This window comes from Chelonoidis abingdonii, chromosome 4 (assembly GCF_003597395.2).
Source record: "Chelonoidis abingdonii isolate Lonesome George chromosome 4, CheloAbing_2.0, whole genome shotgun sequence".
Classification (NCBI taxonomy): Eukaryota; Metazoa; Chordata; order Testudines; family Testudinidae; genus Chelonoidis; species Chelonoidis abingdonii.
In genome coordinates, this window is record NC_133772.1 from 155,484,256 (window position 1) to 155,502,940 (window position 18,685).

The window sequence follows — 18,685 nt, forward strand, 5'->3', positions numbered from 1 at the left end:
ACAGGTAACGTAAAACTGCTCAAAAGGGGCAGCACACGAGTCCCCTGTTGTAGCAGAATCCCGAGTAGCTTAAAGCCGGTGTACCTGGCTTTGGCCACCCACACATCTCTCCCTCCACGTAGATAGGTGTCCAGGCTAGGAGAGGGCACAGCCACAGCAAGAGGTGATCTGGTGATCTGGGGCTGGCAGAATGGATCATAGAAATGTAGGGCTGGAAGGGTCCTCGAGAAGGCATCAAGTCCAGCCCCCTGCACAGTGGAAGGACGAAGTAAACCTAGACCATCCCTGACAGGGGTTTGTCCAACCTGTTCTTAAAAGTTTTCAGTGATGGGGACTCCATGACCTCCTTTGGAAGCCTGTTCCAGAGCTTAACAGCCCTGACAGTTGGAAAGTTTTTCCTAATATCTAACTTAGCTCTCCCTTGCTGCGGATTAAGCCCATGATGTCTTGTCCTGCCTTCAGTCGGGGCGGCTCCAGGCCCCAGCACACCAAGCACGTGCTTGGGATGGCATGCCATGGGGGGCGCTCTGCCGGTTGCTGGGAGGGTGGCAGGCGGCTCCGGTGGACCTCCCGCAGGCACGCCTGCAGAGAGTCTGCTGGTCCCGCGCAGCTTCAGTGGAGCTGCGGGACCAGCGGACCCTCCACAGGCACGCCTGAAGGAGGTCCACCGGAGCCCGGGACCGGCGACTGGCAGAGCGCCTCCCGCAGCATGCCTCCCTGCTTGGGGCGGCGAAATGTCTAGAGCCGTCCCTGCCTTCAGTGGACGTGGAGAACAATTGATCACCATCCTCTGTATGACAGTCAACATATTGGAAGTCTGTTATCAGGTTCCCCCTCAGTCTTCTTTTCTCAGGACTAAACAGGCCCCGTTTTTTTAACCTTTCCTCACAGGTATAAACCTTTATCATTTTTGTTGCTGTCCTCTGGACTCTCTCCTATTTGTCCACATCCTTTCTCAATGGTGGTGGCCAGGATTGGACACAGTACTGCAGCTGGGGCTCACCAGTGCAGAGTGAGACATTTCCCTCCTGTGTCCTACATATAACACTCCTGTTAATGCACCTCAGAATGATACTAGCCTTTTTTGCAACTGCATCACATGCTGACTCATATTCAGCTTGTGATCCACTATCACCCCCAGATCCTCTCCAGCAGTACTACCCCCTAGACAGTTGTTCCCCATTTTGTAGTTGTGCATTTGATTTTTCCTTTCTAAGTGAAGTACTTTGCACTTGTCTCTATTGAATTCCATCTTGTCGAATTCAGACCAGTTCTCCATTTTGTCAAGGTCATCTTGAATTTTAAACTTGTCCTCTAAAGTGCTTGCAACCCCTCCCAGCTTGGTGTCATCATGAAAGACTGCTCCAGCTGACAGAGATTAGAGCACTCCTGAGGCTGCTCTAACTTGGGCCGGGGGCTTCTTTGACCCAGGGTAGTGAGAGGCAGAAAGGTGGTTTAGAGTCAGCTTTGCCTCTCCTGTGGCACAGCTGGTTATTAAGTCGTAGGATCTTTCAGATAACAGTGGAGATTATCCAGAAGAAAAGGCTCAAGGCCAATCAAATCACTAAGTGGATTCCAAACCTGGGGTCAAGTCTTCAGAAGCCATTTACTATACAAAATTTAAATCTCATCACATAGTTTATTTGACAAATGGCTTGGCAATCTGGACTGTCTCAAGCGATTATTACTCCTGCTCAGAGCAAATCTGGGTTTTCAACCGCAGTTGCAACAATAAAGAATAATGGGTTTGCCTGAGTCCCTAAAGCTTTGCTCCTGACATGCCCGACAAGATCTGCTGCGTTATCCACTTGTGTTCGGAGATGCAGCTGCTAATTCGCCTCACACCAGCATCTCAGCCATTGCCATGTACACAGAAGTGCAGATCAATGTATAGCCAAGATCTCTGTCCGTGTAGCTTGTCAGAGTCTGCCAAAAACTGATCTTACCTGTTCATGGGCTGCAGCGAATAATATTCTGCTTTACTCTCGGGCGGTTTCAAAGCGCTTGGCACTCACTAATGATTTAACTCTCATGAACATCTCTGTGATGTGGGAGAGTATCGCTAGGTGGTGTTACTTTGGAGGGGCCCAGGGGAAGAGAGATGGGAATGGTGAGTTTAGAGATTTTGGCTCCAGTGTAATGGATGAGATTGGCCTTATCCGAATGGAAACCAAAAGCTGTGCACCTCCGGAGTTGTTCTGAGTTGGACCCGGGCCAGAAGGGAAGAGTTTGAATCCAGGGATTTGGCCCTCTGCCCTGGAAGTTCAGGGTGTGGCTTTTCTCTAATGTACCAATCATTAGGTTAGATGGTGCATTAAATCCAAACAGCCAGATTCTATGAAATCATTAAAAAAAGACCAAGAACAAACTGATGTAAAAGTGAGCTGAAGTGTTTATGTTCGGGGCTGGCCCATATGCCAGGGCACTCAAAGTGATTAAGCTGTCCAGTGGCAATTCGTTTTATAATCATCAAATCAAATGAGTGTCCTGTTGGACAGTGATAAGATGATAAAGTAGGAACCCAGTGTGTTAAGTGAGGCAGTAATAACCGCCGTGTTTCTGTAAGAGCTCTTACATGAGAACACAGCTGGGAAGCAGTTTCTGTAACCCAGTGCCAGGTGTATTTCACTTTGTATTGCATTTGTTCAGTAAATTGAGTTCACAGCTCAAATTGCACTGCTAATGACTGAGTGCTGACAGGTAACATGTTACCAGAGGAGAGCTGCAATTTACATATCTACCAGCAATGGTGCTTAATTTAGTTCATCTGCTCAAGCTTGAAGGAAAAGATACAGAGCAGAATTCTGTGTTTTTTGTCCATGGAACTTTTCCCAAAGGAGTCTCATGGCTCAGGCCTGGAGAAATGTGCAGTATCCTGAAAACAAGACGTCTGTGTTTAAGCAGAGACTGTTTAAACAAATGCACATCACTCCAGTCTATACTCCCAGCAGAGGGACACAAAGGGTTCCTGGAAGAAAGGGAGAGTGAAGGATATTTCCCAAGGAAACCAAGAGAAAACCCTTCCCCAGCAACACAAATGAAAGCAACCAGGAGCTTAAATCACATCCCCTCTAATTAAAAGCAAATACTGTAACTGAGATGTTCGAGGATTTAGTAGTCTGTGGGCCTGATTAATTGCTGGTCGCTCCAGCATTAGGCCATCATAACTCTGTACAATTGACATCAAAATAACATGTTGGTGAATTGGCCATGGATCTGTGGAATAATCCTGTCTTTCAGTAGCTTCTGTTTGCCAGAAGCTGGGAATGGGCAACACGGGATGGATCACTTGATGATTACCTGTTCTGTTCATTCCCTCTGGGGCACCTGACATTGGCCACGGTCGGAAGACAGGATAATGGGCTAGATGGACCTTGTTCTGACCCAATATGGCCGTTCTTATATATGTTCAGTAAAGCGTTGGTCCTGCCACGTGGGCTTACAAGGAAGTAGAGTCGAGGTGCAAGTTTCTGATTACAGGACTTCTTTCTTCACTCAGGCAAAACTCACCTGGACTTCTCCGGGAGTTTTGCTTGAGGAAGGATTTCAGGATTTGGTCCAACATGAACAGAAATGGCCTTACTGTATAGCAACTGGTTTTACTGGTAGGTTTGTCAGAGCTCCAGTGTCAAGTCATAGGATCATTTTATCTTGACCCAAACGTATGATTTAGTGCTGTCCAGCGCTGGTGAATCTCATCCATCTCTTGCCCTGTGGCAGACAGTGTGGAGAGACCAAAAGATGCATTACTTGCATGTCTGTGTTTGAGCAAGCTGTGGAAACGCTGTCCAGCAAAGGAAATCTGCACTGTGCTTCAGACCCTAATGCAGCTCTTTGTTTGCTAACTAGGAAGTGTATGTTGGGAAAGAGACGATGTGCACTGTGGATGGTCTGCACTTCAACAGCACGTACAGTGCTCGCGTCAAAGCCTTCAACAAAACAGGAGTCAGCCAGTACAGCAAGACCCTGGTCCTACAGACGTCCGAGGGTAAGACGTTTGAGCAATGTCATTGTGAAATGATACACCAGAGCCAGTGCTGCCCACACATAGGGTCTGTAAAATCCGCATCGCTTAGCATTGCGATGCAGGGAGTAACTCCATGGCTCCAGATTTAAAACGCCAAACATTGCAAAAAAGTGACTGTGATGGGAAGAATAAAGGTCATAAGTCAGCAGGCCAAAGCAATGTCAGCAATTGTCCTCCAGGCCTTCCCTTCGCTGAATATTTTAGTGAATTACAGCGCTCTCTTGGGAGGAGAGCTGGTGATGTGATGACAGGCACTCGCTCAGAGAAAAGCATTTAGGATTTGAATGACAACAGCTTCGCACCTTGGATGGAGTTGTATTATTCCAAAATGAAGCTCGAATGTCTTTAATTCCCTTAAAATTAAAAACAAAATTCCAGAGAAACCAAGCACTGTGCATGATTGCGCTATGATTGTAATGTATGGTGTTTAGTTATGCACTCTGTGGTGTACTGTAAGGATGAGAAGGACTATGGGACAGTCTGGGGTTCTTTCTATATAACAGCAAAGCCGCACCAATTCCGTGTACAAAGTTGATTACATCCACCTCCCTCAGCTGCCTCGGTTAGAATATTAAATGCTGCTGTTCAGCATAACCAGAGGGAAACCTTTCTCTTCCTGCCTTTAAATACGTCTGTCACACCAGGCAATTTATCCGTCTTGGAAGGTAGGCTTGATTTTGACATTCAGGTCGGGAGTCAGACGTCTAGTTTAGAAGAATGACTTGGGAGTTAGAAACAACAGGTAATAATCTCATGGTAAAGGCTGTCAGCTCAGTGCCAGCACATCGGCAGTCCTCTAAAATATAGTTATTAGCAGGAAAGTGACCCTTTTTTTGTAGTTCTCCACACCTACTGGTATTCCCTTTCCATCATTTCCAGACCCCCATCGTTCCATTTTTCAAGCCAAATCCAGGTGTCTCTAACCACCAGCACCACAGGCTTAGCCTGGCTCTAGAAAACCAAGCCATGCGCCTTCCGCTTCGTGCAGTTATCATCAGCGCTAGAGATACTGGAACCAGAACATAACTAGTCATTCTGCTGATGGTGCATAAGGCTGTTTAAACACAGCTTGTCCGTACAGAGGAGCTGCGGCTTTTGAGTGTTGCCAAGGAAAAAGGTGTTGTGGTCAGAAACCTCAGCACAGACACGTAGGGGCACCTTTGGACGTAGCCATTTTTACATCTCTGACTTGTCATGCGTCAGGAGATGACGCCTATTGTTCAGAAGGAAGCCATGATGCTTCCCTTTGTTTTGAGTATGTCGGCAATACAGATGGATGAAGTGTAGTGACACGTCTCGGAAGACCGAGCAGAGAGAAGCTGGAGCAAGAGCTGCTCTTCCTCCTCTGAGCTGCCAGAGAAGCAAGCCTTTTCATTACAAATCAGGGGCCATATTTTGGCCTCTGACACTTACATGGCGTCCACGTGAGCTCTGTACGTGTTGGCGCGGACTGATGTGGGGCCCATGAAAAGAGCTGTAATCCTCCAAGAGCTTACAGGATGTACAGAACGACAAACCATCTCCAAAGGAATCGGAACATTTAGGGCCCTCGCCAAAGCTCTTCAGCACCACTTCTGCTGCCAAAGGGGCAGCTGGAGAGTGGGGCTAAGCAGAGATTTTCAAGCGTGGAGGGACTCCCAGCTGCCTTAGAGCTGTTATGGCAATGCAACACCAACCAGTCCCAACCCCCATCAGCACAGGGACAGGCAGGGGTGCGGCTGGAGTGCCATAACGTCTTGCACCCCCCAGCAGCATCACAGACACTATGGGGTCATCACCAGTCAGTGTAAGTGAGAGCAGCACTGGGGCTGCTTTAATTTTTACATAAGGGGTCAGATTGGCCCTTGACTTCCCTGACGATTATATAAATCCACACCCCTTGGCTCCTACATGAGTAGAGCTCGGCCAAACTGCAGATCTGGCGCAAGGAGCATTTCTTCAGCGCTTGTACTAGAAGGTCCTCGATTCCTGTTAACCACAGCAGGGTGTGAGGGTCTAATTGCCCGTATCCTGAAATGGCGCTGTACCCTTCCCTACCCGAATGGCACAGCTAGGGCAGTGTTCTGGGAGATACCTCATGAGCTGAAGGCGCTGAACCAGATTGTGATCTCATGGTGCTTTTATGCCATACAACTTCCGCCTCCGTCTCCCCACATCACATCCCCTATGCCAGAGGCCATGGGAGTGGGGTGTGTCGCTGGCTACACCTGGTGTGACAGCACGTCCGCTTCAGTTTCCCCACAATAATCGGCAGCCTCCTCTGGCCAAGGCACTTTAAAACATTCAGCCCTTCCAGGGGACCAGAGTCCTTCAAAAAAAGTCCCCCAAAGCCCTGAAAAAGGGAATATTTGGCACAGGCTCACCACTCAGGTTTCCTCTGCGTGGATATTTGCATTGTGGTATCCAAAGTCTTCACCTGTCCACCTGGCGCAGGCCCCACACAACAAAGGAGCCCATCAGAAGGATTCTGTTGATGGTCCCAGCGCAATGGCATCGTGCTTGGAGCTCTCTTTCCTGCATTTGCCAGGAGACAGGCTTTCAGAAACCGATCTTTTGTTCACTGAAGTCTTTTTACTGATTGCCTCCTTCTTTGTTATTCCGGTGAAAAAGAAAAAGAGCTAAATGTGTCCCAAAGCATTTTCTCCTTCCAGAGGCATTCAGCGCTCTTTAGGCCCAAAACAGAGAAATAAATTGTGCCTGTATTCGGCTTAAGAGTATCTGAGTGAGTCATTAAACAGACCCCTGCTGCACTGACAACCGGCTTGGGGTATTATTTCTGGCCTATGCCGCAGAACTGGGTTTCTGAGTGCAGATTTGCATGAACTGGGTTTAGCAGAGTGCTTTTTCCTTCCACTCTGCTCTGTAAAATACAGTGGGGCGTTTTAGTAGGAGAGGAAGTGAGAAGAAAAGAAGAGGAAGGAACAAAGAGAAGAAGATCATTCAGAACATGGCCATGCTGTTGTTACCGTTGTTAATCTCTTGTTAGTAACTCGTTACTAACTGCTTAGCCGAAGGCATTTCGAGGTCTGGTTCATTTGTTTTATTACTGATTTCCAGCTCTGGCATATAGAGCCTGATCCAAAATCCACCAAAGTCAAGGGGAGTCTTTCTGTTGACTTCAGTGCACATTGAAATAGACCCTAGGGAACCATGGGGCTTTGTGTGCTGTGCCCCCACCACTGCCTGAGTACACCGCAGGAGCAGTAAAATACAGTTTCTCTCTTAAGTAGGGAGACAGAGCAAGGAGCAAGTGGGGCAGGAGGCTCAGAGGGGACGATCTGGGGAAACCTCGCCGCGGGGGGGAGGAAGTAGCAATGTGCTAGCATCTCTTCGGGCACTTTCACCCTGCATGAAGAGTAGGATGGTCCATGCTGCAAGAGTTTGGCAGGGAGTGTTTTGTAAAATAAAAAAGTTGAGTTTCAAGGCAGGTTCCTCAGTGATTTGAGTGTCTACAAATAGGGCAAGGGTAATGAGCTCAAGCGTAGATCCAGCTCGGTACTTCAGCCCAGGCATGAGACTGCTCCTCGAAGCCAATGGGACCGTTCCCAGGCAGTAGATTCCCAAGGTGGTAGGGACGTCATTAATCTGACAGACAGAAAATCCTGATAAACATACTCTCGGTTGTCTTAAAGGGCAATTTTGTTGTCCATTTTAAGAGATCACAATTTGCTTTTTTAAGGGTCATGCTAGATGCCTGCAGCGGGGCCGGATGGACTCCTGGCGATGAGGATGTTAACTGCACAGAGCTATTTTAAACAGACAGTCCCACAAGATGAGCAAAAACATTCTCCAAGTAGCCTTTTTGTTTCCCAGAGATGAAGAGCCACATGCCCTGTATTTAACCATCTGACCTAAAAATGGCAGCAGCTTGTCTGCTGTTGTTTTTTTTAAGACACCAATCTCCTAGAACTGGAAGGGACCTTGAAAGGGTGTTGAGTCCAGCCCCCTGCCTTTACTAGCAGGACCAAGTACTGATTTTTGCCCCAGACCCCCTCAAGGATTGAGCTCACAACCCTGGGTTTAGCAGGCCAATGCTCAAACCACTAAGCTATCCCTCCCCCTTTGTTTGCTGTTGTTAGCAAGGAACTGAAAGCAACTGTGGCTGCATGAGAGCTTGACATCATTTCCTCTCCCCAAGTGGGTGGCAGGTTATTGTATGGGTACCCCTAGAGAGAGGTATCCAAGCAGACATGACTCCTGTCTGTTCTTGGGTGACAATTTATATGACCCTCCCTTCGCAGGTTTACAGGGCATTGGTACTGTAAATGCGGACTAGCCCGACTTAATTCTATCATTGGTTGCTGATGAGATCCTTGGAGCAGGTTCAGCCCCCTGATTTATTTTTCGGTCTGTCTTTTCTTAACTTTGTGGTGCCGAGAGTAGGTGATTTCACAGCTGTTTTAGAGCTCCAGTGAAACCGGCTTCCAAGAGAGGTCTTACAGAACGGCCTGGTTCTACTGCACTGCTCTGTAAAACCTTCAGATCGGATAAGGATCCAAGCAGACCCTCACACGAACAGCTGTTTTTCATGAGGGCAAAGGACAGACAGGGCAGGAGGTAACTCAGATTCATTGAACAGGGCAGATGGTGAGGATTAGAACACAACAGGAACGACTGGCAACCTGCCTTCCCCAGCAGGAAGCAGTATTCCTGAGGGTGGAGATCTGGCTTAAGAGAAGTGTGACAGCATGACTCAGTGTGAGAACAGGGTTTAACCCAGACACTGAATGCCAGAGGAGTCGTTACGGGTGCTGATAGGGAATGTCTCCGACAGCACAGCAGCCTTCTCCAAAGCTTCACATCTGTTACCCTATCGTAGGGTTGGAAGACCAAAAGCTGAAGTACCCTTTAAGGCAGGTATACATGCTGCAGACCCTTATGCTCAGATCTCATCTCCTTCCCTCCCGCTATCACTCAGCCTCCCTTTGCCTTTTCTATCAGCTCATTATTCTCACTCAACCAAGCGCTTTTGGATTCCAAAGAATTTAGACTAAGCAGGAGCTGCATCCAGGGCCCATCGTAAGAACCAGTTACCATGTAAGGCTTTGTGCTAGGACAGGCTGCTGTATGCTGGCTCTGAATGCTGGAGCCCATTCTGGTGAAGCAGGTTATTGTGAAGTCCTCTGAAAGATTAGCAAACTAGCAGAAGGGTTGGAGCTTAGGTTTCCCATGGGTATCGCAAGCCTTCAGAATCACCAGCCAAGGGATGCTCACAGCTTCATCAAGAGCTTCTGCTCACAACTGCCTGCCTATGATGGGCGGAAAGGCTGTTGGGGCAGTCATCAGGATAATGACAGTGCACTTTGGGAGTAGGGCAGTCACAAAGGACCTGCATTGCCATGGTGGGACAATGAAGTCTCACCTATACAGCGTGATAGCTTACAGTCATTCTGAGACAGATCCGCTGCCCATTGAAGTGAATGGGAGGACTCCCAGCAGCTCCAGTGACCATTCGATCAGGCCCTCAGATCACAGGATTAACTCCTAACGAAACTCCTATTGGGAGGCTCATGGTGTGTTCTGATAGATGCAAAGAGTTATCCAGAAACTCTTAACCTGTGGAACTCATTGCCTGGGGATGTTAGGAAAAACCAAATCTATAGTGGGGTTCAAAAAAGAACTAGATAAGTTAATGGAGGGTAGATCCAACAATAGCCATTAGCCAAGATAGGAAGCTGGGAGTGGACAAGGGGGAATGGGTCACTCAATGATTGCCTGTTCCATTCATTCCCTCTGAAACACCTAGCATTGGCCCCTGTCGGAAGACCGGATACTGGGTGAGATGGACCTTTGGTCTGACCCAGTATGGCCCTTCTGATGTTGTTAAACACATCATTCTGTACCACCTTTGGGTGAGGTGGGTTTTTGAGGGCCCTTTTAGTAACACAGTTTAGATCAGCCTCACAAAACTGCATTGACAGGTTACCAGCCCCACACAAAACCTCCACAGCCTGCCCTTTCCTCTTGTGAGTATAATGGACAAGAGAGTATATGATAGCATGTTAAATACATCTGCTGGGACTTGGGTGTGATTAGATTGCATCTCCCTCGGTGGGATATATTACTGTGATGCCTTCCAGAATTTGCTAAAAATAGGATTTAGCCTAAGAAAAGCTGATCAGATTTGTCTTCAGCTCCACAGGGATGTTTTTGAAGACCCAAATATGTTTACTGGTTACAGCATCAATGATATGGTATTACTGAGTGGTATCTGTGTTCCAGAACTTCCTGTGTCCTCCTGCTCAGCACACACGCTGCAGCACAGCCTATGCATGTTAAAGTGTCTGCGTTCTGCACCGGGGGCTCAGCTCCGGTAATGGTTTGAAGTCAGCCCGCAGATTTCTGATTTGGGGTTTGCATTGATCTTACGTTTAGACACAGAGTCAGAAGAACAGACCCTCCCTTTTCCAGTGCCTTTGGAAAGATTTCAGCTCCGTAGAATGAGTCCTTTCTCCTCCACACTTAATCTACAACCCAGCTTCTCGGGGAGATCCTACTTTGAGCTAAGATCCTCGTCCCACCCGCTGAGCTTGCATTCTTCTTTGCAGTCTCTGAATTCAGCCGGTGAGCCGAGCACGTCTGGCATTTCCTCTTGATCTGTGCTTTTGGGCAGCTCCGAAGTATTTGTTTTGTTTTGTTTTGTTTTTTTCCCATGACATTCATATACCAGGGGGATAAGTTGATCTGTTTGTCAGTGGCCTGCTCCTGAAGTGAAGGGAATTTGGATGATGTAGCTTTGTGGTGTATGTAACAACAATACCATTGTCGCTGTCATTTAACGGCATTGATTAGCAAGCCCCGGGTCAGTGCACAATTCCTTATACGACAGCTATTATGAGCAAGGGAGGAGCCGTGCTGGAATTACGGGAACAGCACTGGCACACGCCTCTGGGGGAATGGTGGGGAGATACAGGAAGGTTCCAGGAAAGTCAGCTGCTGCCGTAAGATTTGTACATTGCAATTCTTTCGAAGGCTGTTCGATTAACCCTCGACCCAACAGACCTTTTTAAAAAGAGATGTTAAAAAACAGAAGCCAGCAGGGCATTGACTGGGCCACAACTCTTCTCATGTGAGGACTGTAGAGTCTGATTTTTAAAGGTGTTGAGTACCTGCTGCTCCCACTGACTTAACTTTGAGTGGTGGGTGCTCAACACCTGTCAAAATCAGGCCCTCTGATATTTAAAGCCTCTTTTTCTGCAGCAGAGAGGAAAGAACATGAATAAAATTCTGAGTGCAGGACAACCCCCCCCCAAATACCCTGCCTGCCTCCATATTCCTTGCCTTAGTGGTTTGTGACAAGGATGTAGGCTGAGTCACTGTTCAAAGTGCAGCCAGAGTCTCCTTTACCTTGCGGTGAACAGCGACTAGCAAAGGAGCGGCAGGCATAGCTGATCTCTTTGGTGCTATTTCGTAATCACGGAGACCAATTTTTGCACATTTCTTATTTCTAAAGCTCCCAGGGCCTCATTCTCCCATCGTGCCAGGTTTAAACCAATGTCATTCCAGTGCCGTAACTCCCAACTTACTGGCTAAGCAACGGGAGAGTGGGGTCCCGTTTATTTTGTTTCCATCTCACAACTCGGAATGAGGAATACTGCAGCATGACAGTTGCCAGAACATACAGGGGCCCCTACCCCCTGTCAGCAACCCTTTTTTTCTTTGTGCTTTCATGTTGTTCTTGTACTGCTGTGCGCTGCTGGCTTGAACTATGTTTTGTTATTAGACGTTTTGACTTTGTGTCCAATGTACCAAGATCTATTGTACCAGCTTTGATCAATACCTGTATGTGGAGTGTGTATCTCTGGGATCACAGGCTGAGGTCTGGGAAGCGGGTGGGAGTGGGGGACGGGGGTTGGAATTTTACAAACCCATCTAACCACTTTCTTCTTATTTGTCCTGCTGATGGTTAATTTGTATTACAGTAGAGCCCAGAAACCTTGGGGGAAAAAACCCTTTCGAAAGGGGGCACAGGGCACGATTCATTAAAATGGCCTCAGCAGCCATTGCATCGTTTTACCTAGCCGGAGTTAAATGCAGCATGAGGTTCAGTGAGAAATATACAAGATGTACGCTGCCTGGAGGGACCAGTGTGAATGTGCAAGAGGAAAACATTGGCACAGAGAAAACACCTCCATTTTTTGCATGCAAATAGATTGAAACCAGTCACAGACCCATCCGGAGCAGTCCAGCCCTAAAATACTCCAACCAAATGGGATCGCATCACTCCCATGCTGATTTTTCTTTCCCTCCAGTGCAAAGATATCCCCTTTTTTTGATAAATCGCTACGGAGTAATAAGGGAAGAACAGTTTGTATGAAGCTGCAATAGCTCCTTTATCAAATTAGATACCTTTGGGCCCAATTCTCTGGTGCAGTGCAGCCACTTTGCTCTATGATGCTGGCAGAACCCTGGCTATAGAGTTGGTGTAAATGACCCTAGTCAGATTACCCCCGTGCAAGGATAATCCTCCGTTCGCACGCAGCCAATATGAAGGGTTTTACATCATGTCCTTCTCAGCCATTAGGGAAAAGGGGGACGTGGGTGGTGAACTCTTACACTGTGCAATCCCCTGTGTCAGCCCTTTGGAGCTGTCCGCAGCCAGTAGTTACAGCAGTCTCCTGGCTGCAGCTGGGAGCTCCAGAGTAGGTCACGGGAGCCATGGAAGGAGGTTGCATAGCACCTGCACACACTCACTCTGGCTCTGCTCAGTGGTCAGCCTCTAATTTTCATGATTACCAAACGCCATCAGTAAATGCTCAATGTAACATCCTATAATGACACTTAGCTCTCTCTCAGAGGCACTGTAGCATAATTACTCTTAAAATATGGCAATAGCTAAACTAGAGTTAGGTAGCTACAGAAAAGCCACCTACGTTAACATGAAGAGTGATCAAGGACTCGGTCAATCTTAATTCACTTGCCCCTTTTGGGGGGGGGCAGGATTTCAAATGATTTTTGAAGAAAAACTAGATATTCTGCATCTTACTGGAGAAAGTTCTCTCTGAGTCAGATGCTGTCTACCCATCTTGTTCTGATTTCTTTCCCCAGAGGAAGTCACGGACAGTATTTTTGAACATGCAACATGTAAGGAAATTTACCGAATGGGGAAAACATTTACTTTTTTCTGTTAGAGGCTCTTCTTCAGAGGCCAGTACAATCCATTGGACTCTAATAAAAATACAGGCCAGGATCTTCAAAAGTGTTGACTGATTTTGGATACTTTGGGTTTTTAGGTTCCCACTATGAGACACTTTAAAGGGCCCTGATTGTCAGAGGGCAGGTGTTCAACTCTTTCTGGAAATCAGACCCCTTCAAGGAGTCTCTAAGCTGGGTACCCAAAATCACTAGTCAGTTTTGAAAATCTTGAACATGGTCTTTGGCTTTTAATGAATCAGGCCTTAAGTAATTGGATCAAATGGATAATTTTGTAAGTGTTTACAAGTATTTTTTGTGAGACTGGTTGTTACGTCTTAGCTTTGATGTGTGAAATATAGTATCTCTTTATAGGATGCAATTTTGAGACACAGTCAGCACCTTACTCTCAATTAGGCAAGTATATTTATTACAATTAAGTGGTTCTTACTTTGTGTTGGTCATTTTTTTATATTTTATTTTTATGTTAAGCCTTTTTTTTTGACAAAGTAAATAAACAGCTCACTATAATCAAAGATTGTTTCCTACTTTACTCCCCGTTTCTCAAATTCCATCCCAGTGATTTGAATGAGGAATGGTCATTTCGGTTTGGTGTTAAAGGAGTTTTAAGTTCCTCCGCTTGTTGGTTTTAAAGAGAAACCTGAAGCTGGGCTGTGGAAATGGACTCCCCACCAAACTCTTATCCTTAAAATAAAATACATTTGGACCCCACCTGACTGAGGTACTTAAGCATGTGTCAGACTTTAAGTACATGATTAGTTCCCATTGAAGCTAACTGGACTATTCATGCTCTCAACGTTAGACATTGACCTGGCTGAATCAGGAATTTGGGTCTGATTTTTACAGGTGCTGAAAACCTGCATTTCCTGGGGATTTCTGTTGGAGTAGCAAACGCTCTGCAGCTTGCAAAATCAGGCCCCTTAATTCTTTTTGGAAAAAGCACACCCTTTTAAGATGACCCAACTCAGCTAAATTCACCAAATGATTCATGCACTATGTAGTTTAACGCACACTTCATTTCCAAGGCAGGCCCATGGTGAGTCCATGTATACACAAATTTCAGGACATGGGGAGAAAAAAAAAGATTCATACAGTACCTGGAAAAGTATGTGAGCAAAAAAAATATTTCTGAATTTTTTATTATAATAAATGCCAATTTTACTTCCTGTTTCTTTCCTGCATGCCTTTCATTTGGAATGACAACAGTTGACATTAAAAAACTGGTGGCAGGTATGGAACCCTTTATATTGAGTTATAAAACCAGTAAGAGACCTTCTAAAAATGTTAAAATGTATTACCAGCCCATGAAACCTTAAATGAGAGTGAATAAATGAAGACTCGGCACAGCACTTCTGAAAGGTTGCTGACCCCTGTACTAGACCATAACACCCCCCAATCTTTGTGTAAAAGTTTGCAGGATCAGGCTTCATGACTCTGATGTCTCTGATCTTTCAGTTACCAGGCCTAGGTATCAATAGCCTCCATCAGTGATTCCATGCCCACAGGGATAATTTTTGAGCAAGGAGAACTTCTCCCATGGGTAAATTCTACTGAGCCAATCCAGTCTCTCTCTACCTCCCTCTGAGTTTATAGCAAGCCGGTTCCCTGCTGTACTTGGTGATAAGCACCGCCTAAGTCCACTACTGAACCTCATAGTTGAGCTCCCTTCCTGCAAGGTGGCGTGTGGTGCTTCTCATCCCCTCTGTGTGGCTTTGTTGCTGGAATGGATTGTGTCAGCCCTACTAAACAGCTATCCTTTGTGTATTTCCAGTGGCCTGGTTTTCGTTCGATCCCAGCTCTGCACACTCTGACATCCTCTTTTCCAATGACAACCTGACTGTCACCTGTAACAGCTATGATGACAGGGTTGTGCTGGGGAAAACTGGCTTTTCCAAAGGGCTCCATTATTGGGAGCTGTCGATTGATCGTTACGATAACCACCCAGACCCGGCCTTTGGCGTGGCTCGTGTTGATGTCCTCAAGGATGTCATGCTAGGAAAGGACGACAAAGCCTGGGCAATGTATGTGGACAATAACCGGAGCTGGTTCATGCACAGCAATTCACACACCAACAGGTATGCCACAAACCCTGGAATCAGGTCTTCTCTAGACTGTCTTTCTCTCAGAGATCCAGGCTCAAACTCAACCCTGATGTAAGCCATTCCTTCAATGGCAGCTGCACACATGTACTCTGGGAATGGATTTGCTCACTAGAGCCTAAGGTGAAGGAAGTCCATGTGCTTAGCATAAACTAGGGGCAGTTCAGACATCCTTGGTGCTGTACCTGCTACAAGAACTCTTCACCTCCTGTGCTAGGAATGAAATTATCCCAGTCTGTCTCTGCTTCCTAGTCCTCTGAACATTCCTCTGTCTATCCGTGCAGAACATTTCACCACTCGTGAGTAATGCACTCATCGCACACTCATGCCAATAAACCTTTATCACTTTTACACTGCTATACTGAGGTGTAGAAATTCTGTCTCCATTTTTGCATGCAAGTCAGTTTGTCAGGAGAGTACGCTTGTTTTGTAAGCAATGCGTTCTTCCCACAGGCTCTTCCGCCCTTTCACTGGTAGTATATGGCTAATGACTAAGTGCAGTTGCCACCACTAGACCAGATGAGTAGATGGAAGTGCTCTGCTCAGCCAGTCATGTGATCTAGGGGGGTGAGACCCACCTGGATGCCATTAGCATTGAGCTCAGAGGATTATTCTAACTGTAGTTATGTTTGAGATGAAACTGGCATGTGCAACCATCTTAGAATACATGCTGTGGAGGGGTCTCGTAGCTTCTGTAGCTCTGCCGTACTTTTAAAGTGACAGCATGTTACCCTTTTGTGTCTCTTACATGTTCCCTCCACATCATTCCCTATGACGCTTCCTTACCTGGAGGGAAAGGAACAAGGAAAAATGTCTGCAGGCACCATACAGTGGAGGAACGTGTAGGGGTATTAAGTTGTGTCCATCAGGCTGTCCATTGTTACTGTCAATCTTAACATGGAAACAAGAGTTCCCCGTACAGTACAGAGCTGTTTTATGGCCCTTGAGACCCCCCCCCCCCCCCCACAGGGTTTGGGAGTCTTTGCATTGACTGCAATGGGAGCTGGATCAGCTGCTAAGTGAAAAGTGAGACTCAGTAGTAATACAGACTAGAATTTGAAAAGTGGTGACAGACTGTGATGTTTGTTATGTGTTCTGGAAGACCAGACTTTGGCGTGTGGCCCAGTCTTACAGCACTAGTGTATATGATTGCGGGAGATGTTCTGATTGTGTAATGGTTGCCTTCTTTTATCATAGGTTCTATAATCACAAACGGTTTGGGCCAAATGTGGGGATCCATACTTAGTCCTCAGCCTGGCAAACACCACTGACTTCCCAGATGGCTCCTTAGGAATGGCTGAGATGCAGTTTTAAAAGTTCAGAGAAGCCAGTCTTTTCCCAAGTCTCTGCAAACAATGTGATTGTCCTCTGGGCTGCAAGTCCACCCTGAGACACACCTCCCTGCAAACACTTTAGTTGAAAATAATGGGAGCCCAGTGTGTGTATCCCAGGGGCAGAATCTGGCCCATCATCGCTACAATATTGTGTAGTTAGTGTATACATGTGTATTTGTCTCTTGAAGTGTTTTTAGACTGCACTGTTTCACTGGAGACTGCCAGGAATCAGGGACAGGGCTGGATTTCCAATTAGCTGCAGTAGGCACGTGCCTAGGGGCACCGGCATTCTAGGGGTGCCGTACCTCTCTAAAACTGTGTGAAACACAAAGGTCAGCTGTAGGCGTGGGGGCGCTGAAGATGCTGTGCCTGGGGCGCATAAGGTGTGAATCTGGCTCTGATCAGGGGTGGTGTTGTGTGCATTTCAAGGAAGCCATTCCTTACAAATACTGTAGCAAGGACTGTGCTGGCATTAAGTGATGCACATCATCTGACTTCCTCTTTCCTCAACAGGACCGAAGGGGGAATAACAAAAGGTGCCACAGTTGGAGTGCTCCTTGACTTAACCAGGAGGACCCTAACATTTTCCATCAATGAAGATCAGCAAGGTCCTGTGGCTTTTGAGAACTTGGAGGGCCTGTTCTTCCCTGCTGTCAGTCTGAACCGGAATGTACAGGTATGTGCTTTGTCAGAGAAAGAGGTTTCACAGCAGCAGCATATACCTGATGGCGAGCTCCTGCCTTTGGAGCACTGTCTTTCTGTACATTTAGCACCTTTCTTATCCACTAGAGTGTTCTCAGCGGTGTAAGAAAAACCTCAGCAGCTGCTAGAAGGGGTGAGAACCTTTGTGGAACAGGGCAGTTTGGAAGAGTAAATGTAATGACCCAGGTCACTGATGAGCCACTGACATCAAGCTGTGCCTTTGGACAGCACATGGCTTGTTCCTTGTGCTTCTTCTCTCCCATGGATGGCAGGAGAACAGGAGTGCCATTGCCTTTGGCTCAGTAGAGCTTGGCCAGGAACATCCTCCTTAGCAACATCTTTATCAACATGCTCTGTGAATTGCACTAGTTATTAAAAGTCTCCCTGTAAAGGCACAGGACACACCCCTGGTCATCTCAGGGAATTAGCTCTTTTCCACCCTGGGCACCCTCTGCAGGCCGCTGTCCCACTTGTAGCTGGTCCTGTGTCCCTCCCAGACTCCAGTGCCCCTTTACCGTGGGTCTGCCCCGTGGCAATACCCCCACCAGTCTCTATGGGTCTCCCCTCTCTGGGAACCCCCCCAACCATCTAATTCCCACCTTGTCTCAATCTGGGCTACTGCCAGTCATCACCAAGCCCCCGCTCCCTGGGGCAGACTGCAGTGCAAAAGCCACTCATCACAGGCAAGGAGGTTCAGACCTGCTGCCTTCCTCTGCCTCCCAGTACCTCTGTGGGCCTTGGACCAGGCCCTGCAGCCTGGGGAGTTGCCAGCCTGGAGGCTCCCTTGCTCCTCTGGCTCTCCCCAGCCCTGCTTCACTCCCAGTGCCCCTTTCTCCAGGCAGCCAGGAGAGAGACTCCTCCTGGGCCTCTGGCTAATAGCCTTCTTATAATGGCCAGCTGGGCCCACATTAATCGAGTCACAGTGGTGGCTGCTTTCCAAGCAGCCCAGCCTTTCCCCTGCCACAGCCCTCTCCCCGGGCGGTTTTCAGCCCTTCAGGGCAGGAGCAGGATAACCACCCTGCTACACTCCCATGTCCCACTGGTGTAATTCCAAGGACGTTCTGCATCCTGTTCCACACACAGCAATTTCAAACATGGGCTCTCTTTTGAGCTGTTGGCCATTCATGAATGCTAGTTCTGCAACGAAGACGGGGAGACAGTTTAATGTTTATCTTGCTCTGAACTAATCTGCTATTTTTAGTCTCTATTATTATTTTCTTCTATCCCCTTATTGTCCTCTTCACGGCGTTATTGGTTTCATTCACTCAGCAGACGCTTTCACTGAGCCTGCTTTTGGTCTGCCCATTTTATCACCCTTTGCTTCTCTAAGCACTGCAGGATTGCCACAAGCTTGTTAAAATCTTTGTAGA

At 47.2% G+C, this 18,685-nt stretch overlaps 1 protein-coding gene across 1 annotated transcript in view; it reads left to right on the top strand.

Annotated features, from left to right (window-relative positions):
* Nucleotides 1-18,685, top strand: part of TRIM9 (tripartite motif containing 9) — a 123,393-nt gene that overhangs the window by 102,006 nt on the left and 2,702 nt on the right. Inside the window, exons 7-9 of the mRNA XM_075065817.1 lie at nucleotides 3,850-3,988; nucleotides 14,952-15,255; nucleotides 17,127-17,289. Of these exons, the coding sequence (XP_074921918.1) occupies nucleotides 3,850-3,988; nucleotides 14,952-15,255; nucleotides 17,127-17,289 (606 nt within the window). The remainder of the gene's footprint in view (nucleotides 1-3,849; nucleotides 3,989-14,951; nucleotides 15,256-17,126; nucleotides 17,290-18,685) is intronic.